Raw genomic sequence first — 27422 nt, forward strand, 5'->3', positions numbered from 1 at the left:
TTTAATAGAATGGTTGTCCTCCCACATTGCCGCAAAAACTTGTATTTATTTTGCAGTTAAATGGCTCAAATTGTTGCCAACAATTTATTGTTGTTCCATTAACTTTTGTTTGCTTATCTCTCTCGCCACTTCAATGGCACAAAGCCCTTTATCTGGCCAACTGTTTTTGCTCTCTAGATTACGTTCATTTATGGGTTGTAAATAATTAGTTGATTAAACGAAAAAATATCTCGGAATGTTATAAGCTCTGTCTAGTCACCGATGAAAAACACACATTTTAAGGATTTTTTCTCTCTTTATTTTGAACTTATTTTAAATCGTGGGGTTTTGGTTCTTAGCTCATAATCAGTAAAGTCGTTTCCTTTTAGTTAAGCCATCAATTTGTTTGCACAACACAGTTCGATTGCCGCCGTTGAAAAATAGCTCAGCATTTTTAAGCGATAACGCAGAAAGTTAGTCACTGAATTCGTTATTTCACCGCACTTTTATGGACTGCACCTCCAGCCAGATCATAACGGCAGCTATAGCCACATATATGGCCACGATCATTAGGATCTGCAGGGGACTGGCGGTGAAAACCTGGACCACCAGCATCACAGTTCCCAGAAGGAAAACGGCGGCCAGGAAAACTATCATCAGGATGGTCGACCAGTTGCGATACCAGGCGTGTTTTTTATCCGGTGGCGGTACGTAGATCGGTTTTAGGGGCTATACTCCTTTCGATATTGGGTTTCGTAACCGCTGGTGAAGTCGACTTCGTCGTGAAAGGTCCCCGGACCCGAGGTGCCCGCCTTTTTCTCATCCGTGTCCATTTCGAATCGCGTTCTTCGCTCGACTGAAGAGCGATTCGCTGTTCTCGGGGTATTTTCACCGACTTTTTCCCTCCAACGTTTTCTTGATTACCAATCATTTCGGGGTCTGCGTTATTATCGCCACGGCAAAAGGTGTTAATTGAGACAACAACAAGGCAAACAGAGAGAAGCGTCAAGTGCTGACAATATTTGTGTGTTCTTTGTGACTCAGATAAGATATCTATAGAAGTCTGAGGGAACCCGTCAAAAAAGCTGAGAAAAAGAGACCCAGATTGACAAGAAAATCGCTTGGAAATAAGAGATTGCAAAGAGAGATCTGCTCCAAAGAACTTGGTCTTTTTATCACGTTTTCTGAAGTCTATGATTTCTGATAAAAAATCATTTGAGTGTGTGATCTATAAAGTCTACGATTAAAGTGTCATTTATTTTTACAGTAATGGTAAATTTTTATAGAGTTTCTTTGTTGTTTTTTCTGTTGTTGAGTTGACTTAAAGCTCTCTTAAATTTGTTCTCTTAAATTTAAGTTCTCAGCTCTGATGGTTTCTTTTTGTTTTTCCAAATACACTCAAAAAAAGAGTGCTTTAAATTTCACTGAGGTAAGATAATATTTTTTAAAGCTTGAATTTTTATTTGGAAGAATCATCCAACAGTCAAGGTAATACATTTTACATTTTTTTCAAACATCTCTAAATTTGGTAAGAAAAAAAAAAACTTGTAAATAACTTAAAGTTTTAAATAATAAAATAACAACTGTAGTTAAGGCATATGTTTCTAGTTATTTTTTATTTAAATGTCACCAAATAATCCGAAAACAAAACAAACTCAAATATAAATTCTTTTTGATGGAAGATATTTGATACGTCTTGAATCTCGTGTAGAACGTGCGCTTTTTCAAATTCTCAGTTTATCCAGAGCCTTCATACTGAGCAGATCAAACTGAATTCAAAAAAAATGAGGTACATTTAAAATAAATATTTCAAATAACATCGAATGTAAAAACCTTAAAATGTTGAAGTGAGGACAAAGATATTCTATTGGACAACACGATCATCGAAGTAGAGCTTTCAAATGAAGAGGAACACATTGTGCCGATTGATAATATCTGCAATTCGGAAATCAATTTGGAAGATGGACCGCGACCATATAAATTTTTACAAAGCTGCAACTCTGTTGGGTTATGGACTTGTATTCTTTATAATGTGTGCCTAATTTTTCTAATAGTGCTTGTGTATCTCTATAAACGATGGAAATAAAAATCTTAACTTTACAACCTAAAATGTGTTCAAAATTAACTAACTTATCAAACCTAGATCAATGCGCCTGCAGATTGAACTCGGATAACTTTGTGAACGTCAAAAGAATGTAAAACGGCTTACTGTCCTAAATGTACTTAAACTTTTCCTCCTCTTTAGTGCCGCCAAACAATTTAAGTTGTTGACAAAGTCATCAGCATGCAGCAGGCAAGCGGCTTTCAAACAAATTGCAGCATCAGCTAAAAAATCCAACGAACTTGCTACTGTTGCATTTTTATTTCTTTGTTGCGCATCGGCAAAACTTTTTATTTGTTGCTCCATCTACACTGTATTTTGATGCTTAGCAATTAGGCAAATCATGCGGAGTTAATTTGCTTGATTTTCTGTTTATATTTTCTGCACTCAGTATTGATAAAAATAAGGAATTTTATGACGTAATAAAGATAAGTTTTATCCAAGTAATACTTAATCCAATAAATTTCATGCCAATTTTATGTCAACAGTTTCCTGCATTTGATACATTTCCGTTTATGGAAACTTTAAATCGACACAGCTAATCTGATTGAAGAAAGCCGTCGTTTATGTTTAAGCCTCGCACGATTGTGTCCCAGTTTTGTGCACCTTGGCCAGGAATCATTATTCAAACCTAAGACGGAGATTAAAGTGAACGCGATGGAAGGACTTGCCGAGTGAAAAATGCAAAGAAATAATCAAAATTCATGAGGCGGTTCGCGCGAATTATAGCGACTAACTTGATGGTTTTAAAGGCGCTCTTACCACGGCCATTCGACTCCGCTGTTTTTGCCCTCCAACATGCGTTTGTTGTTGCAAACTTTTTCCATCAAAAGTTTCGGTTTTCGATACGCCTGCTGCTGGCAGCTCCCGTTCTCGCTCCTGTTCCCGTTACCGCTCCTCCCGCTCCCCATCCCGCTCCAATTCCAGTTCCCGCTCCAACTGGAATTCCGCTCGAGGTTCAGGGAAGCTGGGGAAAAGTGCCACTTCCGCTTTGCGTCAGTGCACACGGCTGCCGAGCACAAAAGTGTGACTGAAGTGGCTGCCGCCCCTCCCCGCTTTCCCACCTCGATTTCCTGCCCGCTTTTCCACCCACTTTTGCGGACGGTGGCAAGGCTCAGGTGTTAATTAACTGGGGGCCGGCCCACTAAATTGTAAAACTGCAACTTGCCAAAAATTAATGAGACTGACGTTTGTGCGAATTACGCAAGCGGTGGATTTAGAATTTTTGGCTTGTCGGGCAAACTGCAGAGAAAGCCAACTTTGAAGTGGTTAAAAGGGAGGTTTATGAATATTCATCTTGGCCTGCAGTCGAGTCAAGTATAAGGCCATCAAAGTATAGCCCTTTGCTGTCAGTTCTATAAGATATATACAATATTTTCATTGCTTTCTTGAAGACACTTAATATTTGTTTAAAATTTCAAAGAAATAATTGTGTTCCATTAAGACAAATATGTTTGTAAAATAATTGATATTTTAAAGTGATAATTGGGCTTTATGATGATTAAGCCATTTAGCTAACTGAATTGAAATTCAAGAAAGTACTCTTAGAATTATCATATTAAGAATTTTCTATTTTATTTGCCTGATTGACTTCCATGTCTGATTTGGCTGGGTGTAAGATTAATCAAGCTCCTGGCTAATTAAGTCAGTGTTAGAAATTCACTTGCCGGTGACTACTGCAGCCATCGATCTTTGGACGGAGTGTGTCAACAGGGAATGTTGGCCAACAACTCCTCAGTCGAGGACGAAGACAAGGACGAGTATTAGCTGCCAAACGGCAGACGGCAAGTGAACTGTTGAGCTCAGTGCATGACACTAAATCAATTGGGCCAAGTGTCTGTTGTGACATATTCAACTAATGATGACGGATCAGGCAGGCGGGGCACTAAGTCACTCACACATGGCTCCCATTCGAAGGACGAATAACTGAGTCCTGCGTCCTGAGTCCTGACTTCTGGTCTTGTCCTCGTGCGACACCGTAACTAATTTCCCTGCCGGTCACTTGTTGTCTCATCGCAATGCCTGCTAAGGACATTAAGTTAAGCTTGCAGGACAACTTGTCAAGGACACTGGGCCATCTTTGCCCAGTTTACACGCCATGTCGGTGTCCTCATTATTTATTAATTGCATTTACTGCCGTTGCAAATTGTGGACAACTCTGCAACACGATTGCAGGGGGACTGGTTTAACTGGTATTTTAATCGCTTCCCTGCTGCCGGTTTTTCTAAACACTTACTCGACTAATTGAATTTGTCCGAATCGTTTTATCTCATAAATTAGGCAAATAATTTCTACATCATTTTCATTAAAGCAAATAAATAATGCAGCGGGCAACGTGTGGTTTCATTTTTTTTCCTATAAAATGTTATATTTTAATTAATGAAATTGGAAAAGGGGGAGCCTAAAATGTATAATATTCGTACATAGTTGCGAATAAATCACGAACTGCACAAATAAAATAATTGTAAATTAGTAATGGATTTTTTATTTAATTGAATTTGTGCGTTTAGCTTATTGATTGATAGAACCAATTCAGCAGCCGCAGGGTGACAAAGTAAATTAGTTCACAATGTACATATTTGCATTTATCAAAATACACTTATTAAAAGTGTTCATATAAATCTAAAAAAAAGTGGCCCGTGGTGAAATGCAAAATATTTGATTTGTTTGACACAACAATGTTTTTTTAATATTGCACCGATTGAATTGAATATATTTCTGGTCTAATTGCAGTTATGCGTTCTATTTAATTGCAAATTACATTTGCTCTTTGCAGCATCCACAATCCGCTTACCCTCTAATGCTCATTAAATGCAATTAACTTTCCACTCATTATCGGTTTGCTTTCCCGTAAAAAATGGCCACATTTGGAAAATTTTAAAACAAGTATGTTTTTTTCTTTTTCAATTTTAAATGGTGACAAATTGAGCATGAAGCTCGAAATTAATTTAAAAGCGATTTTGACAGTTAATGTTTTCTCTTTGGATTGTTAGTTTATTAAATTAAGCGGGCATTAAGCGTGTCTGCGACGTGTATTTGGGTCATCAGTGCGAAATAGCAGCGAAAGGGTTGGAATTTAATTAAATGCGCGCATAAATTATGCAATATAATGGCAAATGTACTTGCACACTTGCATATGCAATCGCTGCCTTGGGCGGCATTACGCATACGCACCCAGCCACTCGCATAATTATATCCAAATATTAAATTCAGCCCCCGAAAAGTATGCAGCCGAAAGTGCCGGTCGTCGCTGTTGTTCTCGTTCGTTCACTCATTCCATCCTGCGGCATTATTAATGCAATTTCCCCGGCAGATCGTGGGCTCCTTTGGGCCATCAAAGCTGTAAGCCAACGCAGCGTTCCACCAGACAGCAGCGGGTTAACTCCTGTTAACTATTTCTCTTGAGGTTGATAAAAAAGTTATGGAAACATTTTAAAGAAATTCACAGAAAGTTACCTCAAGCATTGTGAAAGGGAAAAATCAAACTGATAAGATTAATAAAAAAAAGCAAAAGCATACAATATACCTGCGTAACAAATTTGCAAAATTAATTTTATATAAAATCCATAAACGATTTTCAATTGAAATTGATGCTATTTGTTTTGTCTGTTTTTTTTTCCGTGACCAAAAGAAATGTTTATCTGGAACTGCCGACTGTCAACTGGCGAGACAACCGCACCGTTTATTTGGTTGTCTGTGTGAAAAGTGGGCGGCTGGATGCGTTGGTAGTGGAAAGGGGCGTGTCACGGTTTCAATTTACAAGCCTGTAGTTCACACGCATGTCCATAATTCGCACAAGAGCAACAAAATTGCCATTGCGGCTGGTTGTTATTAGTGTTGTTGTTGGCCGGCTGGCACTTTCCGCTTCTCGTTTGTTGCAAAACAGTTTGCACATTGTTGTCATTAAGGACAATCGCTGTTGTTGCCGCTCATCTGGGGGTAATAATGCCATTGTTTATGTTGTTCCTGGCCTGGCATTAATATCACAGTAATTTCAATATTTAGTCAACCACTTCATAATGTGCGGCTTACTAATGATTATTAATTATTGTTGAATGTTTGCCATTATTCCGGCGCAGCTTATCCCTAGTGCGGTTTTGTTGGAAGTCGGTTAGCCACACACTAGGTGGTAATTATAGGGATACACCACTGTGAATCAGGTGAAATTAAGCCACTCACTAAAAACCCGACTTAAAGGGTTCCTGCTGTGTTTTGTTGTTATTCATCACCTGCTGGAATTGCCAAACTTATACCACGCCGAATGGGTTAATTCGGCATCCGCACGTTTTCAGCACATTATGCACTCCATTACCAGATATTCGATAAGATGGTGGTGCGCTCATTTATTACGTGGCTCAATCCCATGGCCCACTAATTACGAGTATGGTCAACAATTAAAAGTCATTTATTATCTTGGCCGCGTCCTTGGCAATAACAATGAGTTATGGCCACTAATTAAATCAGCAAATTACAAGCACGCACATTGCATAAATTGTGAATTGCAAATAAACCCCAAAGGAGAGAATATCTGTCTCTTCAAGTGAATTCTTAAATTGTGAATAAATGTACAAAAGGATTGTTCGTCAACAAATTATGCAATTATTTATAAATAAGCCATTTAATTTCCCACTTTCTTTGACAGCATTTCTGTCAATCGACACACAATCTTTGGCACACATTTAAGACAAAAACGGTATTCCTGGATCTCGACAAGGGTAAACTTTGACCCAAATTTGAACTTGAGCTCCTAATACTTTCGTTTGACATTTTGAGGCTATTTAAGTTTACCCCCTTTGTTTTTCCCTCACTGGTAAGTGGCCTTTTCTTATATCATGGCCTTATATGTGACCCTGCATTCGGATTAAATTTGCATATAAGCATTGTGTCCCCACATCCAGCTGGCTGCCAAACCCCAAACGACACCCCAAGGCGAACTAGGGAGTCGAGTAAGCTGCTCCGAGCTGAGATCCTGTCGCTCCTGCAGCTCCTGATGCTGTCAACACTCGACTCTCAGGACTGTCTATCACCAGGATATTCGAAGAGGAGCGACCTGTCTGCCCTGCCAACTGGATGCCCTAAGTCAGATCCACAGGTAGGTATGTGCATTTTGGAATTTGCACTCGGAAAAATTAGGCTAATATGCACTACACTTGGCATGATTATATAAAGGTTTCATTTATAATATATTTTCTCTTCAGAGAATCTAATAAGTGTATATGTATTTAATTGGATTAGCTAATATGAAATAAATATTTTTTAAATACCACATTACTTTCTCTGAATTAGGATCATAGTTTAGTTGAATCGTTTTCTTTCTGTTTTCTGCGACAGCTGAAGGTGGCCCCAACATTTCACTCACTTTCCGTTGGACTTTAAAAACAATTTATGCAGCATGCTCTGCGGCAAAGTGTGGCAAGTGCATGTGGCGGGTATAGTGGAACTACAGTGCCACGTATGGTTGGCAAGCAACTCTGGCAGAGTTGCCGAAAAATCCAACCGCGCTGCAGGAAAGCCGCTCCGTTGGTTTGGTCTGGTTTCCAAAAATGGCTAAAACCAGTGACAGCAGCCAGTGCAAAATACGCGTTAAATGCGCAAAGCGTGCGGCACGCGCTGAGATTGCCAGGAAAATGGGATGGATACGTACATATATGCCGCAATGGGCGGGGCCAGTTGTGCGAATATGTTGTCAAATTCTCGTAAGGACCTCGGCTTTTAGTTGTTGCCTTCTGTCTTCTCTGCTGCTTTTGGTTTCCCCTTCTTTTTTTGTTGTTTTTGTTGCTGTTGTTGTTGTTGTTGCTTTCTGTGAAAGGCAGTCAGCCAAGAGCCGTCAAGCATATTTCAAAAACTCAACTCCTGAGTGTGCTAAGTGCCTGCTTACAAATACATTTGCGTAACGTCTTCTACCCGCGTTTTGGGCCCTCTTGTATATCACTTTTATTTGAGTTTGCGTTTTGCATTAGGCATATTACGCATACGCCAGCGTGCCGCACGTCCTGTGCATTATCCTAGAGGACCCACCCCCATTCTTGTTGGCGAAGTGAAATTAGGAGATTATGATTTTTGCCCTGCTGCTAAGCCCGGCTAATGGCTTAAGCTTATGTTTTTCAGCACTTTACCTCCTAAGCTGCCTTAAAGATTTTCTCAAATTTTACCAACTAATTTCCTGTTAAATTGGAAGACTTAAACACACTTCCGGAAATTGTGCAGCTCGGTCAAGGGATTTATGTTGTGAGCAGAATTCAATAAGAAAAATTCCAAATTAAGCAAAATTCAAAATTGAATATTTTAATAACGAGAATCGTTTAAGTAAAGGATAAGGACAATAAAACGATTCTTTTTATATTCCATCTCATAGAATTTTATTTAATAATCTACCTTGCTTACAAAAAGCTGCTTTTTGTAAAAATATGAAAATTACTTGCAAGAAATCCGAGATTTAAGCAGAGCAGTCGTGAAAAGAAGGGATTATTATAAAATAGCAGTAAGCAACCTTTGTGCTTTTTGCGTTGGAATCTGCATTTCCACATTTTCATCTGCATTATTTATATGCAGTCTTGGCAACAAAGAAATATGCGAACAACTCACTTAAATATGGATTTTTCTGCATAAAATCTTTTGTTTCTTTTTGCCACTTTGCTGCTGTCAGGCGGCTTTGCGTTTTCCCCGGATTTTCCCATTTCAAAACATTATTAGCCCCCAAAATATATAGTTTATCGAACTCTTCCGCGAAAAGAGTTCTTGTTGCCGGCGGGCGATGCATCACTTATGGCATACAAACAAAATCGAGAAAATGCTTTTTCCTGTTGCTGCCTCCACACTTGATTTACTTGCACATATATGCAGAGTGTGGGAAAATTCATGCACATGCACACTTAAGCACCAATGTCAATGTTTATTGATGCAAAACAAGTTTTCCCGCTGACTGCAGAGAAAAATTGCGAAGGCAAGGTTTCCGTTCAGTCGTGACGTATTTTAATCGGTTTATTTTTACTTTGTCAGATTTCCAAAGCAAAAAGGTCAATGTATTACTTTGCCACAATTTAAAATCATAAATAATATACGCATGCTTTTAAATCCATTGCAGGGTAAAGAAATTTAAGCTTCAATGAAAATTCCTTAATGACAAAGCTAAAGCAAAAATAAATAAATTGTTTTCTAAAGAAAATCCAAAGTCAACAATAATTTTGCCTAAATATACAAAGCAAAATATTTTCAGTAGAATTTAAACCTTTTTCATTATTTCACTGTGCAAAAAAAAATCATGCTTTCTTGATTTCCTGAATACGGAGGGAAATCATTTGTGCCGAGGCAAAGGACTCAGGTTTACGTTGGTTAATAGACTTAAAATAGTTTCCGACTTACCTGCAGTTCAACAGGTAAATGTACCACGTTCTATTACAATTTTCTTACCCCATGCCGCAAATTGCATTTGATGCCTGCAGCTGCAACACGAAATCAACACAATTAACAAACTTTACAAATAAACAGCCACAGCGAGTGAGACTTTCATTTGCACTTCAGGAAGACAAAGTAATCATGCTGAAAACACCGCAGTGTTTGATGCAAACTAACCTCATACAGAGAGGAAAATGTTTATCTTCTGGGTAAAGAATAAACAAAATTATATCTCGTTTCATCTAACTTAAGTTCTTAATAAACCAGCAGCTTCATAGGATTAAAAAAATAGTACAAAACAAATTAAAAATATTAATTCTTTTGCAAACTTAATTTAGCTAATGGTATACAAATGTGGAAGTGTTTTCCGTGTACACACTTGCAGTGAGGTGCTGAATAGTGCGGCAGGAAGACAGCTTTTAATTGCGAGCGCTTTGGCAAATGCACTGCGGGTTGCAGGTGGTAGGTGGCAGGTTGCAGGTTGCAGGTTGCAGGTTGAGTGTTGCAGGTTGCCGGTTGCCGGTTGGCGGATACCCAGCGAAACCCGGTGACTGATTCAAACTTTTATTCGGCAGCAAGTTCTGTGCTCAACCGAACCGAAAGCAAACCCCAGCCAGCGGTGCCGAGCATTAAAGCCAAGTGCAAACATGACAATGACAGGCAACAGGCGACGCTATCCTGCAAGGATGCGAGGGGGGGATCGAGGAGTCCAGAGGGGACGGAAAGGGGGAGGGCGACAGGCGGCAACAGCCAAAGATTATTCCTGCTGCTTAGCTTAAATTTGAGCGTGAGGCTGACTGGATGGCGACGTGAGTGAGGTGCGTGTCATGCTCTAATGCTCATTGCGCAATCAGTTGGTCTTAACTTGGCTTGGAGCGGTGCGAGCGTGACACACAAATACGGCTTGATTCGTGGCTATTGATTTAGGGAAAATCTGTTGATTGCAGGGGGTGGGAAAAATGCCGTTCCTGAAGTGATTTCGTGAAGATTATGTATATATATACATCAAATTAAAATAAATTCGTAATTCGTAATTCAGAAAAGTATCTCTGATTTTAAATTCTCTCCAAAAATTCTTCTGCCGTATTCAGGGCATTCCTGGTTCTCTTCCCAAAAAAATTCAAAATCATTCTAACGATGATGATTATCAAGCCAAAGTTCTCAGTTTTCCAACTCCTGCCTAACGAGCAATCATTAAAGTGCCTTCTTAATTGAAAAACAGGTGTAAGTGGGCGAGCATGTTGTCCAAAAGTAATCTGATTACAACCGAGAACTTTGTTGCGATTAAAGACATGGGGGAAACCACAGCTTTAAGCCAGTTTCGCAATCAATCATGGCACACAAATTCAATGCCACGTGCAACATTTTGCATGCGATGGAGGTGTGTTTGAAATTATTTGTGGTAATTTCGGCAATGTGGGTGGGAGAAGGTAAAAAGAGTTTCGCCAGGTTTTCTGGCAACATTAATGCGCATTTAGCATTCGTTTTGGCCCGGCATAAATGTTGATTTTTTGGCACCGGGGGCGGTAAAGTCGCTGATGCTCGTCTAACGTGCCTGGAAATTTAAATGAGCAAAGCAAATAAATATTTGAAGCGGCATTGAAAATCAGTTTCGTGTTCTACTTATGTTAAGAATATTAAGGCGTAGGGCAAACTGAAAATAAAATTTATATTTGTTGTGGGAAAAATGTTGCAGCTGATGATTTTTGCCAATATTATTAAAAGCTTATGAAATTGGGAGCTTTGTTCAGTCCAGGGAAAAATTAAATATTTATATTTTTTTTTTGTGTAAGTGGCATTAGAAAACAAGCGAGGTAAATTTTAATAAATAATAAAAATGCAATGTTGTTCTATAAATCTTCATTGTTAATTGGCAATATTTACTGAACGGACTTAACAGTTTGGAATCAATCTGACTGATCCGACATGTCCAACACTTTATCCCGAATCACACACGGCGATAACGAGGCTTACAACTGGGCTTATTATTAGCATGAAAATGTATCCAAATGGCACTTGATTATTATTCATTGTCTGCTCATTTTGGCCAACTTTATTCCCTTTATTCCCCTTATACTTTCGGATTTTTTCCCCTGGCTGGCGAACGCGGGGCGTCAATTATGCTAACAACCTCAAACACTCATAATCACTCCACAGGCAATCGTTTAGATAAGAGCGCGCCCGTCGCGTTAAGTAAACGCTGCGGGATATGCGATGGCATTAGAGGAAACTCCGGTCGGAAAAGTCTAGGCGCAGCATTGGGAAACAAAAGCACGATAAATGCCATAAACAAGACCGAAACTTTCGCTGGCAAAGGGAAAAGAGGCGAAAGTCCAATAAAAGTCACGCAGAACCACGACGATACAGAAGACTCAGCAGAAAAGTCGGACAAGTCCGAGTGTATAAAATAAAAGGCGACCGAACTGCGTGATACAATAATTGCTTTAAGGAAACCCTTGCGTACAATTTGCAACTAGGTGGCAACACCAAGTCGACTTTTCCGCTTTTCCCGCTTTGTTGAACCGGTAACAACTCTCCGAGGACGAGATTTATGCGATTGCCGATAAGGACACTCGGCCAAGGAGTCGTCGAGTCAAGTCCTTTGTCGTGTAATGGTGTTCGTAAGCGTTCCCAGCGGCATCTCCTCGAGGCAATCACACTGTCCTTATTACTCCTTGTTTTTCCATTTCCCCTCCATGGCTAGTTGCTGAATTTCCATCTCCACAACGAGTTTTCCTCGAATTTATGGTTCTTTAAAAGCTGATTTCAATTAGCATCGAAAGGCAAACAAAAACTTGTATCCATATTAATTATTCATTTGCGATCCCGGGTGACCAGGCCTTTACAACACATTTTTTGTTTACTCTCTCAGAGAGTGGCATTTTAATTGGCCTATTTCGATTGTTTTTCCCAGTAACATATTTATGATAATGTCTTCAGTTGCTCACCGAAAAAAGGGGGCACAAATAGAAGGGCGTGAGAAGTTGTCGTTGCGCAGTGGAAATACATATTTATGAAAGTTTAAGTTTACGAGTTGCCATAATATTGGCTTTTATCAAAAAAGTTATTCTTGACAATGTCTAGACACGAACATTTTTGCATCGATTTGCATTTTATTAATTTAAGGAAAATGATTTTGGCAAAGCTTTTTAAAGTGTGTTTGTACCAGATCACTTTTAACTTTAATGATAAAAGAGATTTCTTTAGAAAAATTGTATAAATTTATCTGGGTCGATGAGAGTGTATTTTTCATCATTTATAATAGAGTGAAAAATCGAGCAAAAGAAGCAAGTGGTGAAAAAGTTTCTCGCATAATTTACTACTATGCTCTACTTAGCATTCCCATTAAGATTTCGCAGCGAACCTGTGTTGACCTTTGGGTCCCAGCCGGGAAACTTCACGGTGGCCAAGTTAATGCGGCTACAAATTCGCGCTATCATCGCGGAACGCTATCGGCGTCATTCATCATGCGCTGCCAAACAATTGACAACAAGGACGAGGAAGGACAAGGAGGACGACGAGGCGCCAGGACACTAAAATCCACCGAGTAAATCCGGCATTTACCTGCAAATGAAACTTTTGAATTTTGATTGCGTTCCCGTTCGTTTCGCGTTGGTGTTCGTGGAGTTCATTGTTATGTTAAAGTGCTTTCTTTTTATCTGCTCCTCTGTTATGGTAACTCGAACTGGGTCGTCAGCGGTGATGGTAGAATATATATTTAATGCTTTTTGTGGAATCTATTCTTTAATTTATAACTGTATTTTAAAAACTTTGTTTGCAAACAAGTTGGTTTATAATATATATTCTTAAGTATTAATAAATAAACTTTCAAGTGTTAATAAATTTAACTTAACATTTATTTACTTGGAAAATAAAATAAAATAGTAAAATAACTAAAACCAGCATCATTCAATTTATAAAAACATTTATCCTATTTTTTTAGCACCAGAAGCTTTACATTTTTTAGAATTGCCATTAATTGAACTGTAAGAGAAGAATTTCCATCTCTAATAGTTGCTAAGTCGGTGGGTGAGTTGTCAGTTTGGGCACTTCATATGCAAAGTATGATCCACTTAATGCGATTTATAACGCTACTCCTCGGTTTTCGGTGGATGAGAAAATAGGAGGTGGGGTAAATATATATTGGGCAAAGAGTGCTGAGCAAACTAGGTGGGAGTGGGTTTGCAACAGCTGTACTCCGGGAATTTCTCTCCATATACGCCGGGCTCGTTTGTTCCGCCTGTCATGCCCATCATCTCCGGGATTCCCTTCCCTTTCCCCTCCTCCATTCCCGCAATCCTGCAATCCTGCCATCCTGTCACCCGTCAGCGCTGTCGCCTTCGTCCTTTCGCCTTCGATGATGCTGCGCTTTCCGTCGGTTCAGTCGGCGATTATGCCGAGTATGCCATTGTTGCCTCAGCCTTAGGAAATCCATTTGAAATCCCCAGTTTAGTGTGAATTTATACGGAGAAGGTCCGCTTTTCTCCGTCTCTCTGGCTCTGCTTTACTATCTGATTCTGCTGGCCTTTATGCTCGTGCTTACCTCATAAACTCGCTATATTTCGTTGTTTTAATTTAACGCCAAAAGAAAAGAGCTGCATAAAAAAAGGACATCACCTTCTTCGAATATTCCCCATCCCATTCCGCCGCTGATGTAACATAATTGTGCGCGAACGCTTTCATTTAACGGAGATTTTGCTTTTTGGACCTCGATTCGTTGGAGGGAGCGCTCGACGGGGGACAAAAGTAAACTCGGGCACCCGCGTCGTATGCGTAATGTTGTTAGCCATTGTTCTTCGCCCCGACTTTCCCCAATTCCCCGGAGAATTTCGACTGCCGTGTGTACTTCGTCCGGAGGATGGGAAAGAGGATGAAGGATGAAGGATGGCTGCGTTATGCAAGCATATATTTTAACACGAACGCCGGCAATTGCAAGCAGATGTCTCCACGTTGTTTCAGTTCGAGCAAGGGATTAAAATGTTGCAAAGTAGTTAAGGAGCAGTCTTTAAAACGAATTTCAACAGTTCATAGTTTGCCATTAAGAATTAAAGAGTAAGAAATAACTGGTGAATATGTTTATATTAAAAACAAAATGAAATCTAATTCAGTATTTAAATTAAAGGAGTGCCAGGCGAACAGAAACTTTTGATTGAAATATCTAGCCATTCCAAGAAAATGAAGTATGAACTTATGTAGTGCCGTAAGGAAATGTTCTCTTGAAAGTTGTCCGCCTGCCAGTTGGCGACTCATTAGCAGCTACTTAAAAACTACTCGAGCAACAGCTGTCAGCGGTACTCGTACTCACATTCGCACTCAACTCTTGCCACTCAGCCCGAGCAAATTGCCTGCCAGGCCATATTCAAAATGTCGCATGATGGTGGCAAATGTCAACAGAACTCCACATCCAGGTATAAACTGACAGCCGTGTCTCCGGTGGCCAACAAGTCGGGTTTCCCGGGTCCTCTGGTGGTTAATTAAAAAATGGAATACTGCCAGAGGGCCACAAAATACAGAAAAAGTGTTGAGGTCTCGCTGCTGGGAATAGCGAGAATTTTTGGTTTGAGCTGATGATTAATATGGCATCTGCTTTACGGGAGAGTTACACTTCATTAAGTCCTGGTTCACTCCACTTTTTTTCCCTCTCCTCACCTGTCAATGAGCTCATTAAATTGCCATTTGGTAGATTGCTTAGAGGAAATGGAGCTTGTGCTTCACTGATTACCAGCAAGTTATCCGTGTCCAAGTTCCACATTCTCTTATTTTTCTCTCGCTTTCTCGGAAAAGTTAAACGCATTTATAATTAAATATGTCTGGAGTTTTACTTACTTCACAGTTTTGTACTATTTTTCTCTCTTTGGAGTTGCGGAATTATTTCAGTAAGACTGCAAAATTATTATGCTGATAGAAGTGTGGCCAGTGAGGAGATAAAAAGTTTGCAAAGTTATCCTACTCTTATTTATAATTCAATTAGGGATTGGTCTGTAAAAGGTGTTTGATAAACTTTGCAGAAGTTATGCGGACTTAAAGAGTTAACGATTGCCTTCTTGAAATGTAAACTACTTGATTACTTTTAGGTTACCTTTAAGATTGTTAGTTTTAAGCCTTTAAGATAAACCAAAATTAATCTTTCGCTTGAATAAACCACTTTAGTAAACTGCTTTAAAATAATGCAAAGTGTAATCTTGCAATTTAAGAACCATTCACCCATGAATGCGTTTCAATTTCTGATATGTATAATGCCCCGACAGACCAATAAAATTGTCACATTTTGCAGCGTGCTCCTGACAGTTGTTTGTGGCCAACAGCTGCTTCTCCTTCTTCTGAGCCCGGCTCAAACTGGTTGTGTTGTTGGTCCAGTTTATTGCCAGTTGGGAGGAGCGGGAACCGCCCGGCCAATGTTGTTTTTGGGGTGCATGCATCATTGAAATATGTTTTTCGCTTACAGCTGCTGCAGAACAGAACCGAGGCCGAGTGCAAAAATTTTATAGCATCAGGGGAAAGGGGCAAGGGGGCAAAGGGGACAGAGGGGGATCATGCTGTGGTCCAACCACGATACCGCAGCAGGCGGCCGACCCGAAGCCAAACATAAAAAAAGGCGAAGCAGCAGAAGCAAACCCTTCATTAATCTTATTCAATGTCCGGCACATACTTTAACCCATCCCATCCCATTGCACATATGTTTGTGTTTGCCCGCAGAGAGGAGGGGTCGCAGTATAAACAATTTGCACATTTTAAGTTGATTTCTTTGGCATTGCTCTCGGATCCTCGAAGCCTCGAATCCTCGGATCCTTGGCAGCAGTCACGCATTGCATACGTGTGTATTAAGTATACGCCGTGTGCCGTCCTGCGAATTGGCTTTACGGCTTCTGTGGCCACGGAGGAGGAACTTTATGTGCACTACGTGCACCCAAAAAAAGTATAAAAACGCAAACCCAGCGATATCGAGTATCTGCAGCACATCATTCGAAAAAGTAATTTAAAATTATCGTGGTCAGTTCTGAGCCATTTTCAATGTGGGCTGAATAAACAATCGAAGAATTTTGTGAAAATCAATTAGCCATGACATCTGCATAGGTAAATATGAATTAAAATCCTTTCGGATTGGCACACTGCCTCAAGGAGTCAACACTGACTGCAGTTGCTGCAGATGAATTAGCATAGGTGGCCTCAATCTACATGCAAAGTATTTTGCCAATATTGGCATGCATACATTGCGCATACGACGTGTGGACCTCTTGAATTGCGTTCATATTAATACATATAAAATACAAGCAACTATTTGTTTTTGACTAGGGGCTAAGCAATTTCTGCCTGTATTCTAATAAGCAAGATTGTGATTAATGAGACAATCCACTTGTTAATTTTGTTTAAATTTTAATCGCCTTATCCCTAAAGCCAATTTATACTTTAAATTTATATACTTTCATGTGAAATTATTGAATTTTAATGACTCATGTTTCCTTCTCTTATTCAACCTTCATTTAATGTTATTTCCTTTAAATATAAATTGTAAGAAATAATTCACAAAAACATATATAATCACATTTGATTAATCCAGTGAGTACTTTCCCAAACTGGCCACATCGGCACTTGAAACGCTTGGCGATATTGTTGTAGAGCTCTTATTGCACGATATGGAATCGAGGTTGTAGGATTGCAATTTACGTGATGGTGGTCGACTTGACATTCCCTCTGCAATTTGTTCCACAATCCATTTGGCTAGTTTTATTAGAGCCACGTGGGCTACGAATTGCATTATCATTGCACCGAAACCTTTGTAAAGTCCACTAAATCCCTCCGACAAAACTGTTTCTCGATAGCAGTCGAACACTCCGCGATAGTTAGTCAGAATCGGAACAACTGTATAGCCGTTATCGAGATTATCGATAATGGTTCGAGTGCCCTGCAGTTGTAATCGATGCAAAATTGTTTCGAATGGAAAGAAAATCACTTCGGTGGTCAGCATAGCAATAAGTCCCGCATATATGTCCGAATTTTGCTGATCTAGAGTTTTGTCGCTAAACTTTTGTCCTCGTTTTCCCTTCAAATACATAATTCGCCTTCGCATCATGCGAGTGGAAACCCCATGTATTAGCAAGTTGAAAAGATACTTCGTGATGCCAATGGAAACGCAGGGACATATTAAAGCCCAGGCAGGTAGCATTCGTCCTTTTTGTGGGGAACTCCAGTGGAAAAGTCGCAGTCCTCCCTCCCTCAGCACATTAAACAATCCTGTTTTTTCGCTGGCAATGTCACTCTGCACTGTTTTCACCAAGGATGCGGCATGGAATGGAACTACCAAGCCAATGGTTATACATTTGAGGAGAACATGCTGTCCAAATCGCTTTAAGGGAGTTCGACTGTCCGGTTCTTTCGGCCAGCTGGTGAGTTTCGATATGAAATCCTCAATGGCCCAGGACATTCCGCGCACAAGGAGACAGCTGCCCATTCCCTTCCAAAGCGTCATTAGTCCTTGACGTCGGTGGAGATGCACAATACTGGGCAGAAGCGTAAAGGGATGCAAATGATAGTGTTTCGAGGCATTGTGAACTTGGCACTGCCATCGCAACACTACAAACGGATGACTTAACACGTTTTCACTGAGCAGAGCGACCCAATGAACTCCAACAACGAGATACTTGCGGAGTGAGGTATCCTGTTCCTCGTTATCCAAATATTTATCCATCATCGCATGCTCTGAACTGAGATATTTGATTTTGGTTACAGCAGCTTGGTCTGCATTTATGTTTTCCACAATCGACTTCTCGCGGCAATCAATGCTGTCTTTCAAGGTTTTTCTAGACTCATCCAGCCCTGATTCTTGTTCTTCATCTGTTTTGGATTTCAGAATATAGTTGTTATCGCCACCCTCCATCATATTAATGAGTTATTCCTTATGTGTAATAAATATTTTGGGTGGGAAGTGTTAAACAAATATCTATTTGTTTTGTTGTAGTTAACACTATGAAAATCAAAAAAGGAAACTAACAAAACAAAGTGACAAAAAATAATGAGATGACTTGTTACATCATATTTTAATGGTCCTTCACTTTGTGAGCGACACAGGCAAATCCTTTACAGATATTCTCTCTCCAAGTCTCATCATCATTTTTCTCCCTTTTGTGAGGCTCCTCCGAGGACTTTGAAACATGTTTTCCCTTAAAGCAGTGTGTATTGCTTTCAAATCATCCTCAATCTTGCGGCTTGCGGTTGGCTTTTAGTCGGCGGAAATCAAAAGACATATTGTGCGCCGCAGGGCATGAAGTGCATCATGTGGCAAGAGGAGCCGGCAACAATGTCATTGTCTCCGTCAGAAATCGAGGATCGGGGGATCGGACGAAGGGTGCGGAGATTGTCATGCACATTATGCGGGTGGAGGACATTTCAGGAGGAACAGGATCTGTCTCTCTGCCCGAGTCACCGAGTCAATTCATAGCCCCTGCAGCCGACGCACATAAATAAGCCCGGCAAAGTTGGCCACAGTAAAGGGCTTTGATGGATGGGCGGCTGGAAAAAGTGGTTTTCTGGTGGCAAAGTCCGCTAGTTGATTGCGCATTAATTTGTGTGTGCCACTCTTCCCGGCCAAATCCCTTAACCATTACCTCAAGGCTGTCTGAATAATTATTTGCTTTAAGTTTTTCTCACCCAACAATAAAACCCAGCAAAGCAGAGACTTTGGGTTGCACAGAAAGAGAATGAAAAGTTTGAAAAGTAATAACAATGGCCAACTGACTGAAAGTTTATTACTATGATGATGTTGATGGCCAGAATGCATTAAATTAAATACCAACGAAAAGAAAGCAATTCAAATCTGCAACGAGCTTTGCTTTCGTCTGCCGTATTTACATGCAGTTTCCAGTTTGTTTTCCGGCTCTTGTCAACATCATCTAGCCAAAGGAAAACAGACGAAAGTGTTCTCAAATTCTGATTTTCAATGTTGTAAAATCAAAAGGGAATTTCTATAGAAACAAAAGCACCAGAAAACTCCCTTTTTAATTTCAATAGAAAAGGTGAGAATACTAAGATGTTTAAATCGATGTTAAACACGTTAAAGTCCCCCGCATTTAAATACAAATTGTGGAAGTCAGAGGGGCAAGTTCAAGTTCACAGGGCATCGCATCCCATAAAGTATGCAACATAAATTACCACGACCCGAAATCCCTTCCGAGAACGTATCCTTCCGTTTGTTTGTTGCTCTCTTAATGCGATTGCATTTAAATTTATAGCGCCGCCAGCAAAAGTGCTGCATATTCTTGCATATTTTTTTGGTTGTTTTTTTTTTTTTTTTTTTTGGCACTGCAATCAGAAGTGTTTGAGTGCCGGAAACAACTCGTTTTTCTTGACGGCAGCAGGGAGCAACACGTCGCTGTTCGCTATTTCGCTGCCTATCTGCGCTGTTTGCCGCCGGTTGTTGCAATTGTTGTTGCTGCTGCTGCCGCTGTTGCAAGTTGCATGCATTTGCACTTGATAAGCAAACACGAAGGAAGGCTGGCAAGAAAAATCAACACGAGCCGGGAAATATGCATGTTCTTGTTACCGGTAGATTTCCATTTTAGATGGCAAAGTCGTCGCCGTCGCGTTGTTTATATTTATGATTGGGGCGTTGCCACGCCCTTCTCGGGGATGAGGAGCTGCCGTGCAATCTGCGCCTTATGCAAACCAATCGAATCTCACCTAATTGGCTTTTTATATGCGACACATTTTTGGCCGCCCAGCAGCTGCTGCCTTTTCCACTAAACTTCGATCAAGCGGTGGCACAAAAAACTGCAAATGCCATTTGGAGTGGCAAGGACATTGTCATACCATTTTTATGGCACTCCTATTAAACTAAAAACTCAGCTGCAATAAAAGTATTCAAGAAGTTGCTGAGCAATAAGTTTTTAACAATCGACTACACGGGGGATATTTTTACTTTCTACTACTACTAAATAAAGAGAATAATAAAAATAATAAATAAATCCCTAAGGGAAAATGAAAATTCAACAGCATGTAACATTTTAAATATATGCTTATTTATTCGGAATTTGTATTTTATGACCTTTTAGGTGAATTTTCTCTATATTTTCCTTACCTTCATGGCTTTGACGTTCAGCACTTGCAGTTTAATGTCGTTTTCGTTGGTTTTGAACCCACTCCGGCATTTTCGCATATACTCGTGTCTTGGGGCAGAACAAAACAAGTTGTTGATCACATAAAGCTGACTCGAGCCGAGAACAGAGGACGAACCGAGAACGGAGAACAGAGAGCCGGGCCAAAAGCCTCGACCCAAACTCAAACCAGAACTGAACGGGCGTCGCTTCTTGTTTTTGTTCAAAGGGGGTTCAAAGGTAACGCAAATGGGCACGACATGCAACCGGGGGGCGGGTCTCGGGTCGAAGGTGGCCAAGTCTGCCGCCAACAACTAAAACAAAACATTGACATAAATACGTGAGCGCTGCTGTGGCTGCGGTTACAACAACAAAAAAGTTTTCTGATTTTTTTCGTGCTCTTATTTTTTGGCTTGCGAAATGCCCTTGGAAAGTAGGTATTACAAATTGCTGATGAAGTCTGCCGGGAATATATGGCTGAGTGGGTGTGCCGGATTGGAGTGAAGTTTTTCTGGTGTCCTCGGTTTTGGTTGTAAAACTTATTTAAGTGCTTCTGGGCTGAATGATGATGAGTGAGAGTCACTGGGTATTCATGAAAGTGTTTTCACTAAATGATTTACTTTGCGTTTATAATGTTACTATATTTATTGTAACTACTTAAATTAACTTGCAACTTATTTAAATTTAATAAATAGAAACTATATACATTTTAAGCACAATGAATTGTCTTTTTTAAAGGATATCTTCTTACAGTCAAGCTACATCAAAATTATACTTTTTTATTAAAACATTTTTTTTGCCAAAATAATAATTCCCATTTAAAGTTTAAGAGCATTTCTTGTTCCTTCAACGACTCCGATAATTTTTGCCTTTTACATTTCCCATTTCCCTTTCTGCTAACGACGTTAGTTTGTTCATTTTTTCCACCTTGTTTTTGCTTATTAGTACATAGTTTTCATTTTTATGCGACGGCTGCACGAGCTCTTTTTGTACTCCTCGCTTTACCTATATAAATATGTATTTTTTTTGAAGGTTTCTTGCCGACTGGCTTTGTTTTTTAACTGGGCTTGTACTTGGGCCATAAATTTTTAAAACTTGAACGCAAATGTGTGCCGTGGTGTGCATTGTTGATGTCCTGGCCGCACTTGCTGGCCTGAAAATGCAAAGCTGGAAATTCGCTGTGAACATTTCCCCGCTGGTTTATGATGTTTTTTTGTCGCTGTTGATATGTTAATCGCGCTGGGCATGCTATTTTAGTATTATTTGGTCGTTTGTTTAATTTTAACGCCACCTCGGCAGTATTTTTCGTCACATGGTATGCGTTTAACATTAAATTTAATAGATGCGGCAGGGAGCTTTTAATTTTAATTACAACGCGGTGGAAAAAAAATGGTAACCTATGCCACAAAATATTATGTAAATTTGTGATGAGAGAGGGGGATACCTGACACATGGCATACACTCCCACTCCACGCAGCTTTTCAAACACAATCAAAGGTATGCCCATATAAATGCCTCAAATTTTATTGTTTTACGTGAGCAAGGTCCCTTCCATTGTGTGTGTGTGTGTATGTGTGTGTGTGGCATGGAGTGTGAGAGCTCATAAATGGTGTAAGGCGGCCATAAACGCCTCTCAGTCGCCGTGTGTGTGAGTACCTCTGTCATAAAATGTGCGTAAAACTTCCTTGTGGCATTTATTGATAAAACGTTTGGGCAATGAATTCCTATTTGAGAAGAAGGCTTAAAGCCAAAGAGAACAAATGTTATCTGCTGGAGGGTGGGGCTATAAAACTGGAAGATTGCTTGCATACCTGGCATGTCTTCCCGGCGTATTATTTATTCGATAATGATTACATAGATAGTGGAGGCAAATTCCACTCGAGCTGGAGGAGTTGGGATGTGTTGGTTGGGAGTTGGTAATGGTTTTTTGTTTGTATTTGTTGCGTATAACTTTTTATTCAAGCTGCTGTTTATTAGCAAATATTTTCTAATATTGTTTATTACTCATTCTTTGATAAAATAATGTTAATATTAATTTAAATTCCTTTTACAACCAATCCCAAAGCTATCTAATATTTATGCAAGTTTTACGAGTATGCTAAAAAGCTTTTAGTTAATTATAAAAAAAACGATCAAAGTTCTGGGGAGTGTAAGTGCATTTCATTAATGAAGGGTGCATAAAACCCATGCTGCAGTAATGAAGTACTAAAAATGCAAGAAAACTTATTAAACTTTGCCCTGATGCAGCAAAGTTAACTTTTTCGGCATCGCCCAAAAATTCGGCAACCTCGAGAGTAAAATACCAAACCAAAGCAGTCCAGATAAATTATCACCAACTAGCATCTTCTGCACGTTATCGCCAAATGCCAATGGCAGTTATCAACGCAGAGATACAATTGTTCCCAGAAACTGATATAAAAGCGCTGAACAGCGAAAATTTCCCAATCGAAGTGCGTAGCCCCCAACGAAGTGGAGCAAAATGGATTTTCGCCAGCTGCTAGTTGCAGTTCTTCTCGCCATTTCACCAGAATTTACACCTGTTCGCTGTCAGTTGGCCTGCAATGCCAATGGTTTGGCCAGCCGGCAGAAGCGTCTGGTGGTTCGCAGTCCGGCGAGCGGGGATCTGGCCAAGTTGGACTCCTGCCAGTATCGTGTGGCCCCGTGGAGCGGCCAGGTGTGTCAGGTGCGCGTGGACTTCGAGCGCTTGGAGCTGCCGCAGCTGCAGTTGAATGCCACTTCCGGTCTGCTGGAGTGCGTCGATTTTCTGCAGCTTCAGCGTTTTCGTATCTGCGGTCGCAACAGCGGTCAGCACTTGTATCTACCGATTCGTCGCGGTCAGGAGCTGCAGCTTTTATTTCGACTTGCCACGCCCCTCGGCAAACAGTCCACCTGGCAGTTGACCCTCACTCAACTGGAGTGTCCCTTGGATTCGAGTTCGCTTTCTATAAGGCAACCAGAGGTGATTCAACCCACTGTGCGACCCATTTTGCCCTTCTTGGGTAACTTTCTGCCACGCACGATTTTTAGTGGGCAATCTGGTTTAGGTTCGGGCTCTGGACCAGCTGCCCAGTTCATCAAGACCTTGACCTCTCCCTCGATGGCCGATCTGGAGATGCTGGCTCCTCTGGGCTGCGATCAGTACTTCAGAACGGAAACTGGCGGCATTGTGAGCTTCAACTTCGCTGGCGGCACCTACATGCCCAACATGAGGTATTCGATTTGTGTCAGGGGAACGGCAGACAGCGAGATAAGGTGAGTGATTCAGTCCGGTAAGAGGTGTTTCCAAATTTTTATCAACTTGTTTCATGAAGAAGCTACTAGATAAATATTAACAGAACCAACAAAATACCAAGAGAAAACCAAAAAAACAGACTAGCTAATTTTTTTTTAATATATATGATACAACCCCTTTCCAAATTTCAAAAAAAAAAATGGGTTTGGAGAAAATTGACCAAAATTCACTAATTCTAAGTGCGTAACTTTTCCTATTTTAATCAGATTTTGAAGTGGCAAATCTCAAAACGTTTGCATTTGAGTTCTCTTAAATTTAAATTTCTATGATAAAATGGGTTTGCTGAAAGTTGACCAAAATTCCTTATACTCAATCCATAACTTTTCTTATTTATTATACAAATGACTTGTTTCTTTTGTTACTTTTTGTATTCCCAAAAAAAGCTACAAGATCGACCACTTTGCGCTCTCGAAGGCGAATGCAGAGCAGTCAGGACCCGCTTACGACACCGACTGCCGCAGTACAGTGGTGACTCCGCTGCGCGTATCCGACTACCTGAGCATTCCCAACTCCTACATGGTTGGGCAGACGAACCTGCAGGCCACTTATTACTGTGGCAATGGGTTGGCTGGAAGGGAATTGATCGGACGGCCGCCGTTTGTCCTGCGATTCGCCAGTGATTCGCAGTCCAGTGCCTCCGAAACGGGTTTCCAGCTGACCTACTCGGTCCGCAGGAGTTCGCAGGACTCCCCAGTGACCCCAGAACTGTAAATCGTAAATCGTAAATCGGCATCAATAAAGCCGCAGTCTTAACTAAATCAACGCACACAAGTCAACTGGAATTGACATTATTAAATGTTGCAGTGATACTCTTGCTGCGAGCCAGGACATTCCACAGCCACGGATTTGCCTTAATTAAATGCCCAGCTCCGGCATTAAGTCACATGTATCTATATGCAAATAAATTATGGAAAGCCCAGTGGCACAAATGGCATGTGGTTGACAATTATGGCAATATGCGATGGGGGAAACGGCTCCAATGGAATGCGGATAGAATTTCATAGTTGATTATTTTGATATATGCTGAACAATGTCGGGCTAGAACAATTTATTGTTCCGTCTCACAAAGAGAAGGCCATCGAAAGCATTGACTGTGGAATTGTCATTGAACTGGCATAGAGCTCACACTGCTAGTATTTCTGCAGATATTTAATTGAGACATTTTCCGAATTTCTTGTTTTGTCTTTGATAAAATAATTCTCACTTTATAAGTTTCCTAATTGTTTATGTACGACAAATGGAGATATTTCATGAGAGGTACATTTGTTTTGATTTCATAGAAAGTTTTGAGTATTTTGTTTCCTTTAAAGAAGTGTTAGGAATATTAAAATCAAACACTTTCCATTTATTTGTGAGAGTTGTGTTTCGAAAAGTTTAGGTGACAAACTTGCAGCTACTTTCCCAAATTAAGGCCGCCACTCTATGGAATAAATAATATAAATCCGACAGCCACGCCCACGTGCATATTTACATATATAATTACGGACTGGTGTAACTCGTTTGGATATTCTGCCGCGGGAAGGACACCCCCAATTTTCGCCCACCTCCCCCTCAAACTTTTCACACATGGCTGCAGGAGCGGATGCAAAAGCTTTTCCGAGGAGGAGAAGGGCGGAATGCAGTGACATTTTGATGCCGACACAGCTGCCACAATTGCCAGTCCATGTATGTTTAATGAAAATTTAACAAAATTTCTGCGGTTTAAGTGCGAAAATTGTTGAGAGCATACGGCGCAGGTGGCTGATCGATGCGATACATTCGACGGAAGCGAACGCGGAAGTGCGAATTTTTGCGATTCAGTTGATTCACTTTATTCAGTTCGGGAAACATATGCGAGTTGCTCTGGAAAATGTTGAGCAAATAGGGCCTTAGGCCAAACGGATATGAACAGGCATAAATTCAACATTAAAGGAGGAGGGACATTGTAAAGTGTCTGGTAAACAGAATGAAATTGCATTTGCATCGATGACCCGAACACTGGGGAAATTGCCTTTCAAATATGCATAGTCATATGCTCCGACACGATGCCAAACAATGTGAGCCAGCTCGTTTGGGCCAACGTCGACTGCTTTCCCTCTCGAACTTACGTAGTCTCTTTTTGCTGGCCAACACTTTTACACTTTTACCCGCTTAACGTTTCTATCCTGGGGCAAATTGTTTTTGTGCCCGACTAGCAGAAGATGTTACAGCATCTTCGGCTTTCCTTGGGCCATCTTTCGCCCTTGGCTTTCTGCCAGCCAAAGGGAACTTTAGACTGGTCGCAGCCGAAAGCACAAAGAAGACTGGTAACTGGACCTTCCATTACATATTGCATTCGGGCTTAATGGTCACTTCATAAATGCCGGCAATTAGAACGCTCGGCACACACTGCGAATGCGTGCTACAACTTTGGCATCAACTAAAAGCCATGATTGTTGGCCAGGCACGGTTTTAATTGCCAAATTTCGAGAAGCCAGCGAGTAGTGGGTATATTAAATTATTTCGTGGCTTCAAACTAAGTTTACTTATATTAAATTACATCTGCTTTTTCAATTAACTCACTTTAGTTGATAATTCAATCGCTTCATATTAATTTGAAAACCATAGATATTCCTTTTTACTTGTTTTAATTTCCACCAAAAAATGTTAGCCAACTGAAAGTCATAAAAATAAATTGTTTGCCTGGCACTGTAACCATAACCAATTTTATGAAGGGGAATTCGTACAACTCTGGAATGTTTTTTAAATTGAATTTTTAAATTTTTCCCCCACACAAATTCAGCGATTTTTCTCTGTTGTTTTGGCGTTAGCACGAAATGGTCTATGTTTATTTAAGCATTTTTTTCGCTGCAGATTTCCCCTCTGATGCTGTCAACTTTGTAACATTTGACCCAACGCCAAAGGCCCAATGCAATTTACGCTACTAACAAAACACACAAAAAAAAAAACAAACAGATCCGATGCACACGGCATAGAAAATTGTAACATAAATTCCCAAAAAGGGGCAGTTGTGGTTTCATCATAGTAGTTAAAATATCACAAATTATTAATTGCAACCGGATTTATTTGGCTAAGAGTTGGTAGCTAAGCTGAGTATAAATGTTTTACAAACTTTTTATAAACTACTTTTCTTTGTAATCTGCTTTTAATTTGTTATCATTGTAAGCAGATATTTTGGTGGCAATAACTGTGAATAGAGTTGAGTGCTGATTTCACGGACACAACAAAAGCTGACCTTAACATTAACTTGATGTTGGCCTTATCGCGGCTCGAAACAGAAGCATTTTCACAAACTTAAAGGCCAATTAAATAACATTAAATTGTGCGAAAAATGAACCCCACGCCGAACAAGTCCTTGAGCCGAGTGCGACTGTCAACATGACAAAGGAAAAAATTAAGCAGCTAAACAGGGTTTTATGGACGGTCGGCAGAAATAAACAAACAAGTCGGGGCCAATGGAGCCTCCGGAAAATCTGTAAGCCAAGGCAACATGACACTGGCCGGCTCACACTTAAACACACTCGGACTTGGCCGACACACAATGGCCGAGACCCAAGCCAAAGCCAACAACATAATCTACGGGTTGTCA

General features: G+C 40.3%; 3 protein-coding genes across 3 annotated transcripts; 1 reads left to right on the forward strand and 2 right to left on the reverse strand.

Moving 5' to 3' along the window:
* Window positions 1-275: 275 nt before the first annotated feature.
* Window positions 276-858, reverse strand: LOC108095070. The gene is given in 2 exon segments (XM_017195993.2): window positions 276-710; window positions 713-858. Coding segments are annotated over 2 exon segments (336 nt in total). The 5' UTR covers window positions 813-858; the 3' UTR covers window positions 276-474.
* A 16073-nt stretch (window positions 859-16931) lies between these two features.
* Window positions 16932-18449, reverse strand: LOC108095100 (solute carrier family 25 member 46). The gene has a single exon (XM_017196038.2). The coding sequence runs from the start codon at window positions 18351-18353 to the stop codon at window positions 17025-17027; it is 1329 nt and encodes a 442-aa protein (XP_017051527.1). The 5' UTR covers window positions 18354-18449; the 3' UTR covers window positions 16932-17024.
* Window positions 18450-23041: 4592 nt separating this feature from the next.
* On the forward strand, window positions 23042-24670 carry LOC108095075. Its single transcript, XM_017195998.2, has 2 exons — window positions 23042-23814; window positions 24238-24670. The coding sequence occupies exons 1-2, from the start codon at window positions 23042-23044 to the stop codon at window positions 24563-24565; spliced, it is 1101 nt and encodes a 366-aa protein (XP_017051487.2). The 3' UTR covers window positions 24566-24670.
* Window positions 24671-27422: the final 2752 nt, after the last annotated feature.

The sequence above is a fragment of the Drosophila ficusphila genome, unplaced genomic scaffold, assembly GCF_018152265.1.
Source record: "Drosophila ficusphila isolate 14025-0441.05 unplaced genomic scaffold, ASM1815226v1 contig_127, whole genome shotgun sequence".
Taxonomy (NCBI): Eukaryota; Metazoa; Arthropoda; class Insecta; order Diptera; family Drosophilidae; genus Drosophila; species Drosophila ficusphila.